This window comes from Mchenga conophoros, linkage group LG15, assembly GCF_057382185.1.
Source record: "Mchenga conophoros isolate Kocher_MC1m ecotype Shallow Benthic linkage group LG15, M_conophoros_male_GT1.1, whole genome shotgun sequence".
Lineage (NCBI taxonomy): Eukaryota > Metazoa > Chordata > Actinopteri > Cichliformes > Cichlidae > Mchenga > Mchenga conophoros.
Genome location: NC_140540.1, coordinates 9227244 through 9239761, shown reverse-complemented (window position 1 = coordinate 9239761; position 12518 = coordinate 9227244). Strand labels below are relative to the sequence as shown.

The 12518-nt window shown below is 40.2% G+C and overlaps 1 protein-coding gene across 3 annotated transcripts in view; it reads left to right on the top strand.

Moving 5' to 3' along the window:
- LOC146557722 (E3 ubiquitin-protein ligase RNF19A) overlaps positions 1–12518 on the top strand; it is a 27687-nt gene extending 15169 nt beyond the window's left edge. For 2 of the 3 annotated variants that reach the window (XM_085246372.1, XM_085246371.1), the window contains exons 4-10: positions 93–298; positions 1389–1536; positions 3992–4154; positions 4569–4683; positions 8617–8748; positions 8876–9146; positions 10812–12518. In XM_085246372.1, coding sequence (XP_085102498.1) covers positions 93–298; positions 1389–1536; positions 3992–4154; positions 4569–4683; positions 8617–8748; positions 8876–9146; positions 10812–11100 — 1324 coding nt within the window. In that variant the 3' untranslated portion in view covers positions 11101–12518. The remainder of the gene's footprint in view (positions 1–92; positions 299–1388; positions 1537–3991; positions 4155–4568; positions 4684–8616; positions 8749–8875; positions 9147–10811) is intronic. The other variant, XM_085246373.1, reaches the window with a different exon arrangement.

Sequence of the window (12518 nt, the reverse complement as noted above, 5' to 3'; positions counted from 1 at the left end):
TTCTGGAAAGCCGTCCCCCAGAATCCCCATCAGCCAACCGAACGTCTGATATTTTTCTGTCATTTTTATCTGTAGTTTCTCTCTTTCCTCAGCTATGCTGTGATAGCTTACGGCTGTGCAGAGTGTCCCAAGCTGAGCTGTGGCCGTGAGGGATGTGACACAGAGTTCTGCTACCACTGTCGGCAGCTGTGGCACCCCAACCAGACGTGCGACCAGGCCCGGCGTCAGCGAGCCCGCCACACCTCAGGCGGCAACGATGCTTCTACACTGTACGTCTTCAATGAAGAACCTGGAGGAGGTGAGACAGGAGCCATGTGATTAAATGAAGCTACGAGTCGTTTGTGGGCCTCTTTGCTCTAAACAACCACTTGAAAAAGTCTACCTGGTTTTGCCACGAGTACTTCCAGGCCTGTATGGTTTTCAGGTCTGTTAGACAGATAGTATGGGCTCAAAATGTGGTCATAAATATTTTGTACTTGTCTATCTGTCTAACAGATAAGTTTCTTATCTACAGACTGAAATCCTGTCATGGTTATACTGTAATTTCTTCCATAATTTCCATCAAATTTGGCAGCGCCAGTAACTTACGGTAACATTGCAACATTTCATTTTGGGAAAAGTTACGTCATTTTTGGTTCACATCCTGGTATATTATAGAAACAAGTGTTTTTTGGAGGGTGGTGAGCTTTTACAGGACCCCATGCAGTCAGGTGAAAAAATAAGTACATACCATGATGTAGCTTGTAGAAATAACTTTAGCTAACTTGAAAACTAAACAGTTTTCCATTTAGTTTTATGATTCTTGTAGAAGTCGTGGAGGAATTTTGACCCACTTTTCTTTAAATGTTACTTCAGTTCATTGAGCATTTTTTATTTTTTATGCACAACTCTCTTAAAGTCCTGCCACAGTCACTCAGGTTGAGGTCTTTACTGGGCCATCGTAACACCTTGATTCTTTACTTTTTCGGCCATCCTGTTGTAGATTTGCTGCTGTTGTTGGGATCATTATTCAGTTGCATGATCCAATTTTAGCCAAGCTTTAGCTGTCAGACAGAGGGCCTCACATTTGATTCTGTTATATTTTAGAATACAGAGGAGTTTATAATTGACTCAATAACTGCTGCCAAGGTCCTTTGGCTATAAGACAAGCCCAAATCATCACGCCTCCACCACCGTGCTTGACAGCTGGTATGAGGTGTTTGTGTAGATGGACTATTTTGGACTGTGCATTATTAGTAAACGTATTCTCCACTTTAGTCTCATCTTTCCAACTATATTTTTCTGAACAAAATAGAGCATATCTACAAAAAATTAAACTGTTCCTTTACGATGACATATAGATATTGCTTGTTAAGTGTGTAGTAGCTGAAGTATTTCCTCCGTTGCAGATGCAGAGGAAATCAAAGCATGCCCTCGCTGTGGTGCCTACATCATGAAGACCAATGATGGCAGCTGTAACCGTATGAACTGCACTGTGTGTGCCTGTCAGTTCTGCTGGCTGTGTATGCAGGAGATTACTGACGTGCACTACCTCAGGTATGCTGTTCATGCTGAACTCACAAGAACAAGAAAACTAACAGCCAGAAGTCCTATTAAATGCTTACTCTAATGTCAAGGTTGGCTGTGTAGCAGGCAGGAGTAGGACCCAAACTCAGGACTCGGAAACATGACGGGTAAACCAAAAGCAGTTTTGTTCAACTTAAACTTAGTGCAAAAATAATGCAAGTCAGAAAACAAGGAAAACAGGAAAACTACATTTATGAATGCTCAGGAAACTCACTGCAAGAGACAACACAACCATGAAGGAGGACACAACAAAAGGCAAAGGGAAAAATGAGACAATATGTACACAGAGGGTAACGAGGGAACAGGTGGCAGGTGGGAGGGCTGCTGAAACCACTCAGATAATTAGACAGGGGAAGTAGAACTGAATAGAAAGCCCAAGAGACAAGATGTCATCAAAATAAAACAGGAAATGACTAACACTGACCTGGACTAAGACGTGTGAACTTGACACAGACAGAAGGCAAAGCAGGGAGACAACTTGGACTAAACACAGGGGATGCCCATGACAAAACACAAAGACGAGGCTCGGAAGTAACATAATGAAACAAGAAACCAACAAATAGAAACTGTAGAAAGCAAAACTCAGGAGCAAAAGGACATACTGAACTCAGAACAAAATAATCCAGAGTATGAACTTAAACCAAAGACAGAACCATGAAAAACAAACTCAAAACGCTGGGACGAAAAACCAGGACCTTGACTCTATAGCTGTAAGCCTAAGAAGCCTGATGATGATATTTTCTATTAGAAAAAAATGCTGAACATCGCCCGGTTTGAATTTCTTAGGCTTAGTTATAAGCAGCTGGTCAGACAAAAGCAACCGTCATCGGTTTTGGTAGCTGTAAAATGTTTGAGGGGGATATTCAGTGGCACAAGTTCATCCTAAAAACAATCGACTTCAGTGCATCACAACTGCTAATGCATCAACAATGCAGTAGCTAGTCAGAGATAAAAACCGTGCCAGTCAGGGAAGCATGCCCGTATTTCATAATTTAGAAGCTGCACTAGTTTAAATGGTTCATCTCAGCTTTCATTTGTTTTCACATTCTTGGAAGGGAGTCACTGCTGACTTGACATCAGTTATTCACCTCCAGTGTTTCTCCTTCCATACTCCTAAATCAGCACAATGTGTAAGTCGAGCTAAGACTGTGTTTCTCAAGCTCTTATTTGTTTGTGTTTCTATATAAATAATCTTCATTAATCTTAATTTCAATGCATATTTTAACCCCTGCTGGTTCATGCTCATCCTGCAGTAGCAGCTATACGTTGAACAATGTTATTGGGAATATATGGAATATTACCTGTGTCTTATTCATAATTTAACACAGTTAAAAACCACAAAAGCGTGGTAATCAGATTGTCAGGCATACGATTAAAAACTAACCTGACTTTAAAAAAATATATATTATTATCAACTCTGTCTTAATATAGCCCTATACAGGGTAACCAATTATTTTCTCCAGGAAGACAAAGTGCTACATTTAAACTTTGATTAAACAAAAAAAATTAATACACTGTAGTTGGATACTTAATATGCACTGTATTTAATGAAAGTATTTTTTTTTGTCATGTGAAACCAACTATTTCCGATTACCTTGTTTAATTTAATTTTGTCTTCCTTTCCCCGCTTCCTTTGTTCTCTCCTCTCCCTTCAGTCTTTTCTGGCTTTCATATAAAAAATTACAGTAGATGTTGTACAGAATGGCAAAGCTTTTAAAGTCTCACAGCGAGTTCAGAATAACGCAGCCATAATCTCTTACCATAATTTCCCCCACTCATGCTTTAAAAATCCCCAAAGTGGCCTAAATGCATACTTTGAGAAAAACATAGCCCTTGGCTGCTATTTGTGTTCTTTATAAAAGTTATTTTTCCGCTTGATTAAAATCAGACAGCACTCATCACATTGTATTGCTCTTCTAGACAGTTAAATGTTACACCACAGCGTCAAAGGCTGGTAGCAGATTAAGGTAACACTGAAGGCAAAATAGACTTTTTTAGCCAGTCATATTTTAAGTAAGAGACTAGCTATTGCTGATAAACCAATCCAGGCAGCTTTGTTTTACTGATTTCTCAAACATAAATGGTTAAATATGATAAATGAGTATTTGAATAAATTATAAGTAGTAAATGATTGCACTTCAGGAAATGAAAGCAGGACTATAATAAGGAATGCATATCAAAAATGGTTTATACGACATCAGGCGTACATGATGATGCTTTGTTGGTTATAGCAAATGATTATGAGGGCATTTATTTGAAGTCTTAAAATAAAGTACCGCTCATTTTGACAGGAATTTAATTTGTTTTTGCACATCAAAAGGGAGTTACTGTAAGGGATCACCAAGTCTGCAGGGAATGTCTGTACCAAATCTTTTGTTGTTTTACAGTAACTGATCTCTCCTGATGTGTCTGCTTTGTCTCTCAGTCCCTCAGGATGTACATTCTGGGGGAAGAAACCATGGTCTCAAACCCGCAAGGTACTGTGGCAGGTGGGCATGTTGCTCGGAGCACCTGTGGTCATCTCCCTTATAGCAGGCATTGCCATCCCAGTCATCATTGTGGGGATACCAATCTACATGGGCCGCAAGGTCAGTAAAGCCCATGTCACACTGTGTAACTTGTTAACTTTGTGCTGTATATTAATGTATTGTTTTATGCTGTTTATAGCAATAAGATGTCTGCTTACCCTACACTTCACATGTGACTAGTAGATCAAAGCTTACCTTACCTTAGAAACTAAAAACATGTCCTAGGGAAATTAAGCTGCAAATGAAATCCCCTTAGATATGATTAGTTTTCTTTTTGTCAGAGCCATGGTGTGTCTTATAAAGTCTTCACAGGCATGCTGCAGTGTGTGTGTGTGTGTGTGTGTGTGTGTGTGTGTGTGTGTGTGTGTGTGTGTGTTATTGGGCATGAGTAAGTGGCTGCAGAAATAGAAAATGAAAACTCGGAGCACTTTGAATTTCAGTAATGTGATTTGTGCTCTGTTTATTACCTTTCAGGTCCATGGTCGTTGTAAGAAAAACAATATCTCAGGAAGTAAGCACTACTTGACTGTGGCAAGTGGGGTGATGATGTCAGTGTTTGTGTCGCCGGTCATAGCAGCTGTCACTGTGGGTAAGGAACATATAATAGTAATGTTACATTTTTTATCCTGCAAACCAGAGAGAAAATTCAAAGGGCAAAATATTGTTGTTGTTGATCTTGTGTTATAAAGAATGAATTTCAGTAAAAAAAAAAAAGGATAAAACTGCAGAAAATGTATCCCCTTTGGAGCTCTAAGATGCTAAAAATGATAATTCGACAGATCTTTCTCTTTCGGTATAATAAGATGTAGTTTTGTCAGAGTTTTTCTAGGGCAATGCTCAGAAAGTCACTTTTGAAAAGTTTGACTAGCACACAGCTCTTTCTGGGCCATCTTGGATAGTTTCCTCAGTGATCAGAGTGAGAACTGTAGGAGCGAACCCTCATCTTTTACCATGCAATGAACTCAATTTAAAACGTAAAATGAAAGGAATAAGTAAACCTTTTGTAAAATACATTCAGTCCATTCAAAAACTGAGCGTGCCATATGATTTAGTAACTTGTGGAAACATCTTTGCCAGTCGCAAATTCAAGTAAACGCTTTCTGTATGACTGTATCAGTCTTTCACATCATTGTGGAGGAATTTTGGCCCACTATTCTTTACGGTGTTGCTTCAGTTCATTGAAGTTTGCTGGCACTTGTTTATGCACAGCTTACTTAAGGTACTGTCACAGTATTTCACTCAGGCTGAGGTCTGGACTTTGTGCCACTTCAACATCTGATTCTTTTCTTTTTTGGGCATCCTGTATTAGAGTTGCTGCTCTGCTTGGGATCATTGTCCAGTAGCATGATTCAATTTTAGCCAAGCTTTAGCTGCCACATTTGACTCTAGAGTGCTTTGGCTCTAGTGGAGTTCATGGTTGACTCAGCGACTGAAAGATGCCCGGGTCCTCTGGCTATAAAACAAGCCCGAGTCATCACGCTTCCACCACCGTGCTTAACAGTTGCTATGAGGTGTTTATGTTGATTTGCTTAATGCTGTGTTTAGTTTTCCCAAGCATGCTGCTGTGGATTATGACCAAGCATCTCCACTTTGGTCTTATGTGCTCTTATGTTCTTTTTAGAAAGATGTTTAGAAAGACTTTCTCCCAGTAACCCTACCTAATAAGCCACATTTTTCAGTCTTTTTCTTATATTTACATGTTTTCTAGTCTTTTCTTACTAGTCTTTTCTTTTTTTTACTTGTACGGTCATGTGCATTAACATTTACAAACCTGAGGTGTAGCTCTTGTTTTTTTTGGGGTTTTTTTTTCACTTTTCCTAAGCATTGCACAGCCTGATCTTTGGTTGAATTTGGTGGGGTGTTCACTCCTGGGAAGGTTGTATCATTGTGGTAACATACAACTGAATGCTTCAGACCAGCAAACTGCCCAAACTTCTGCTTTTACAGAGGTGGTAAGTGTGTTCGACTAGCAGCACCCGGCTGCTACGTTCCCTGTTATTTTTTATAAAAAGCATCAAGGATGTACTTGATGCGAGTTAGAGCATAGAGTGCTGTGAAAACTTTCTTTTTTACATGACTGTATTTTTGCTTTCACCCTGAAAGTTTGATGATGGACTGATACTGATGCCTTCTGTGTTAGCTCACACTGATATGTCTGACCTAACAGCAGCTCTAAAACATCCTGCTAAACAAAAAAAAATCCCCAAAAATCATAAATCTATTTGTTTTCTAAACTCATCCTTGACTTTTAATTAATAAGGCTGCATGTGTTACCTCTATGCAGTATTGTACAGTTTATTTTATATAACTCAGCAAGACAGTGAAGAATTTTTCCTAACCTGCTGTATTTTTTCCATAAATTCTACAGATCTGAATATGCAGCCAAGCAATCTGCATAGGGTTTAGTGCCAGCCATACAAATATCCACAAGCCAGGCTTCTGTATACAAACATACCACTTTATTTCATTGCTCCACACACACACACAGTGCAAAGTAGCATTTCAGTGACTCATGCTACTTTAGGTAACAGTCCCAGCCGTGACAGAAATTCGTAAGACTTCAGTAGCGTCTTATCTTTCCCCTGCAGTGTCACAGCCATAACTGTACCCCACTCTGACTGGTCCTTGCTTGCCGCACACAAACTCAAAGACACATTTAGCCGCATTGTACTCGTCACCGTACCTCTTACCCCTGCATGTACTACTGTGCTTGCATACTGTGCAGTTTCTTTAGCCATTTTTACTTCATGTTTTACTTCATTCCACCATGTGTTTTGTCGAACATCTTCTATTTTGTGCTCTCACTGCCCTCCAACTGTTGTTTTGTTTCTCATATTTGAGTCAAAGCACTCTGTTTTTTTTGTGTGTGTCTCTCTTGGACACAGATGCACACTGTCTTTCGCTTTCACTCCTCTCCCTGTGTGATCTGTTTGGCTGGCAGGTTCATCCTCTTGCCCTGGTTTCACCCTCTTGCTGAGTCAATAGCGCCCCAGTGTTCCTGCTGTGTTAATGATGTCCCTTTGTTTGGCTGGCACTCTTCTTTGTGTTCTCAAACTCCTGTCTCAATCACAGGTTGCATAATTGCACAGCGTAGGGAGGCTGCTGGTCACCAAGCTTGGGCTTTATTCAAAGCACTTTTGTGAAGGTTACGAAGGACAATCGAAAGAAGTACAGCTCGTTAAATAAAATTTGACTTTCCCAGCGCAGCTGTGCCCTGCAACATTCTAACTTTGCTCTGCTAATATGATGAGTCGATCCATAAGAGTGACTAATGATCTATTTTTGTGAAAACTGTCTTATTGTATCCTGACAGGGTATGTACTGCACATTTTTAGAGCTTCTAAGGAAACATTTGTGTTCATCTCTACATTCACAAATGTAACAAAGAAGACACTTTTTGTTTAGGTGTCTACTGCGCAATTGTCCGCACCATAATCAGTTCATATTAATAACAGTAATTAACCAGGAAACACATTTCACCTCTCTTTCTAATTATTTGCCTCCTATAATAAATACTACATACAGCATAAAATCCTATATATAAATGATGATCATGATCAAAAGGACGAAATAGGAAAGTTAAAAAAAAGTTTGTTATTGCTAAAATAGACCAAAACACAGCTTCTTACAAACAGCACATAAAATAGATGACTAAAGGAAGATCCAGTTGCCTGGATGTCTGCAACTAAAATTATTTTTAGAAAAGCTTGGAAGGAAACCAATGTTACTCACTTAAAGAACATAATAATTATGAGGATATAATTTCAGAGAAAATGAGTTTTTCTTCCTTTTTTAGGTCCACTCTATATGCCTAATTTTTTCCAGTTACTTGGGGCTAAAACGCCTTAAAAAAAACAAGCCTGTGTCTATAAATGCCTGGCAGCTTGAATGTGTCCAGTCCAGGGAAAAGCGGGAAAGGCTCCCCCTTGTGTTTGTTTTGTGTTGTTGTTGTGATAATAATAATAATGATAATGATAAAAAGACAATAACTGAAGTCCTTAAAGGGGCACTTTGTGTAAAAATGATTGAGAATGCATCATGTCTTGATGCATTCTCAATCATCCAAGTGACTTCTTCAGTCTCAGCTGACTGCAGGTTTCCCCAATCTTAGAAACAGTACATTTACATAATGACTGAAACCAGCCCCTTGAAGGAACATTGGGCTGGGAGGTCAAATGTACTGTTTATAAGATTTGGGGAAACCTGCAGTCAGCTAAGGCTGAAGAAGTCACTTGGATGAGTGACGAAACGTTTCTCCCACTGAAAACACTACGTCCAGATGAACTGAATCAACCTTTGGAGGTCGATCATATCATCATATTTTGATTTCAAATGCACTACCGTAGCGCACAGAGGCAAGACAATGCTCAAAAACCCTTACGGGCCTATCTGTAATCCAGTGCTTCACCATTACAAAGACATTTCGGTTATATGATTATTAACATTAAGCACAAAGTCCAGAAAAGTCATTATGAAAAATATGTTAAGAACGAGGTCTTTACTCTTTGCTGTTTTCTTTCAGGTGTGGGTGTACCGCTAATGCTGACTTATGTCTATGGGGTCGTTCCCATGTCACTCTGTAGGAACGGTTGGTGTCGACCGCAGAGTGAGCCCCCTGAAACACACAAAATCCAGCTGGAAGACTTAGCCAACTGTGAGTATCAATAATTTAATCAGTCTATAGTTCAAGTTAGGGATACTGTCTGACCGTATGAGTAGTCGGTTATGAATTGTGCCCCGAATTTTGACCCGATCTGATGAAGTTTCAACTTCTCTTATAGATCTTCTATTCTCTCATGTAGTCAGTGATCACTGGACGGGTCAGAACAACCCAGCACTCAACAACACCAGCGTCCAAGAAGTTCGAGTCAGTGTACAGGAAGTAGGCGACCTCCCAAGTACGAGCACCACACCGCCAGAGCCAGATAGATATGCCGGATTGGATGAAGCCACAAAACGCCATGGATACACCCAGCAGGACAGCCAGTCTGACTGCAAGGTGGTTATTGTGCCTGATAACAAGACTGATGAGATGCAAATGATTCCTTTAAGGTAATTATTGCCTTTACAATTTCCTCAGATGTTTACATGTTTTTACACAGGACTTTAATATTTGAAAGCAACCATTTATAGTTTCTCCTGCTTTAATGCCTATACTTAAGCTCAATGACTCGTTTGTCCAATGACTGATGCATTAATGTTTATATAAAATAACTTGCCACTTGCACAGTATTGTGTGTAAAGGTTTTAGGTATGTTCTCGCAATTAAATTAAAGATATCTTGTGGAAATTTTCTTTTAAGCAAACAAAAGTTATTCAGAGTTAATCAAGAAAATCTTTGGTTTGAAGTCACTGCCATCTGAGATGCGAGTGGAAGAGTGGAACATATCAAGAAAGCAGAGTCCTCCTCGCTACGGAGCTGTCATTTTAAAGTAATGTCACTGGCGCAGCTGCGTCATCTGTTTTGTTACAGCAGCCGGCCGCTGCATTTTATTATCTTTGTTAGATGAGCATAAAAGTTTTCATGGCATCATTGATTTAAACTTGAAAAATGATGGAGTGCTAGCCTTTATTTACACTGACAGATGGGAGACACAGCGGGAACAAATCAGAGATGACGAGATGCGGGAAGTTGAGCTCGACACAAGACACAGAGAACAAAACAGGAATTAAACAGGAGGAGAGACAGAACAGGACCGGATAATGAGATTAACTTGCAGACAGACAAGGCTAACACAAAGATGAGACAGAGGGAACAGGACAGGAATGCTAAAGGGAACTAATAAACCTAAAATCATCGATACTAAGAAGTAGAGGCAAAAATAACAAAACAATAGGGAACCAAAACCAGGGATCAAAATAACTTGTAAGACCAAGAAATTACAAAAACACTATCAACATAAACCACTTTAAAAATCCAAAAAGAATAAAGAACTGACAAAACTCTAAACTCTGGGTCAACACTCCATGGATCTTGACACCAGAATAGCTGTGTATATACATTTTTTGTTAGTCTTACAAACATATATTTGCTAAGTCTAACTTTCCCCGTGGTCCTTATAGTCTGACTTCCATAGAGGATACACCCTGTCTCCTCACTCCTCCCTCTTTGAGAGACCCTTTTAGGTATTCAGACTTCCTTTAACATGCTTAGATTCATTTTCACGTCAGCGGCAGGTGGATGGAGTAGAGAGGAGGTGAGGAGGCACAAAACAGAAAAATGAAAAGCACCCATCTCTGTTTATTTGCAAGCAGTCCTCTTCTGCAGCGGAGGCTGGGCCATTGCTGCATTTGTTGGTGCATTACCACCACTTGTTAGTCAGTGGGATAAAGCAGCTGTTACATATTGCTATTAGAGTTCAGGAGATACACCTTAAAGTTAATGGAGCAGTAACCAAATAGACAAATGCACACACAACTGAAGCAAACCACCACAGTATTCTGTATATCAGTCTTTGCTTTTAAAACAGTACTTGTGCAAGTACTTGCTTGTATTTCTTGTAAATGCATTTCTAGACTGATTCGATAATGTTTGGTCAGGACTCTGTGTGCCACTATGTCTCATCACCAATGACAGCTCTTTATGACTTGCTCTGTGAGCTTGATGTCTTCTGCTGAATAATGATTTTTGGATCGACTGGAGTGCACTATGGAATGGCAATATTTTTGGACGGTACTGTATAATGACTCCACTGTGTTTCTTCATTGTGACCGCAGGGAAAGAACGAATATTGAGGTTCGCGTTGAAATTGAGACCCACCCCAGGGGCGCCCGCCAGTCCAGCCTAAGTAGCATCCTGTCTAGCCGCAGCTTGTCAACGGAGTCACTGGGACAGCCGCAGCCCCAGTCCCAAGACTACCCGTGTGCCTCAGAACGAGAAGAGAGACGAGAGGGGGGAGAAGGAAGAGGAGGAGGAGAGGAGCAGGAAGGACGAGAGAAACCAGGAGGGGAAACGGGAGAAGACGAAGGGACGGTTTTCCCAGTCTTTGAAACGGACGGTGTATGAGGTTCTTCAATGCAGGTGTTGTGCTTGGTTGAAGATTTCGTCAGGTTTTATGGATGTACACTAATCCATCACCTGACATTGGATTGACCTGAGAATAGTTGGCAAAGGTCACCTTCTGCTTCCAAGATGGGCCCTCCAACCAGATGCCTTGTAGCTGCACCCTCTGAGGAAGATGCGGGTTTAGAAATAAAGATGAGAGTGTGTGTTTGAGTGTGTGTATGAGACAAAAAGCATGAGGCTATGATATTTTAAAAAACCCAGGAGGGCTATATACTGTAAAGCAGACAGGAGAGCATGTTAGCCGACTAGTCCAGTCTGTTTTTTTTCCCTATGTTGTCCTTTCTAAAAGAAACTACCTTTCTCTCCCTCTCATTTAAGTCTATTTCATGAAGTCCTCCCCTTCATCTGGCTCTGCTCTTTCAGCGATCTTGCCTTCCTCACCCTTTACAAATTCAGAGACCACCAGAAGCATGAATTGTTTTATGGGGGACTAAGACTCTAACAAATGTCCTGTCAGTGACTTGATGTAAACATTTTCCCAAAACATGCTGCAAAACAGGATGATTTTTTCTTTTGTTTTAATCTAAATGGGTATTTCAAGCATCTTATGATGCAGTGTTCACACATGAATTGGGCAACCTTAAACAGATGATGCATGCTGCACTGTTCGATTACGCTTCTGTCAAAGAAGTCTAGTGGAAGATTAAATTTGAAACTAAAGCCTCGAACTGCTATTTTTTATTGGATTCAGGGGTGCTCTGTGACAATGTGCCAGTGACTAGAGGGCTTCTAAATACCAAGAATTACGATTTATCACAGATCCAGTCTTCCATGAAAACAGGTGGAGGCGGGGTCGGAGGGTTTTCTTTTGCATTGTTTCAGTGCAGCTTTCAGCTTTCAAGAAGCTGTTTCTTTTTTTAAACTGAAGAGGGAGATGATTCTTTAGTTTGTAAAAATGCTCACTCTGATGCAGGACGACGTGGGAGCGACACAACCTTCTTGAATTTTAAAACGCTGCATGGTTCTCCAACTTGCTGTATCCAGAATAGCAACACATTAACACGTGCAGATTGGCACATACTCACATGATCACATGCAAAGCAGTCAGTGTAGTTGCAGTAGTGTGTGCTGCTCAGGGCATTAAATATAAACTAAAGACTCTCTCAAATGACCACAGAGCACCGAAATTACTACAACAGCAAGCATGCCACCGCAGGCTAAACCGTAATAACTCGTTCTAGATGATTTGTGAGAAATCCGTGACTATACAGTACACGCACTGCTTAGCTTCCTGAGTGTGACATACTTGTGAGATGAGCTTAGACTTAAAATGAGAAGTTGTAATCTGTGCTGGGTTGTGGAGAGAATTTAAATAAATATTTCACCATGAAGGAAAAAAAACAACAAATTTCATGTTC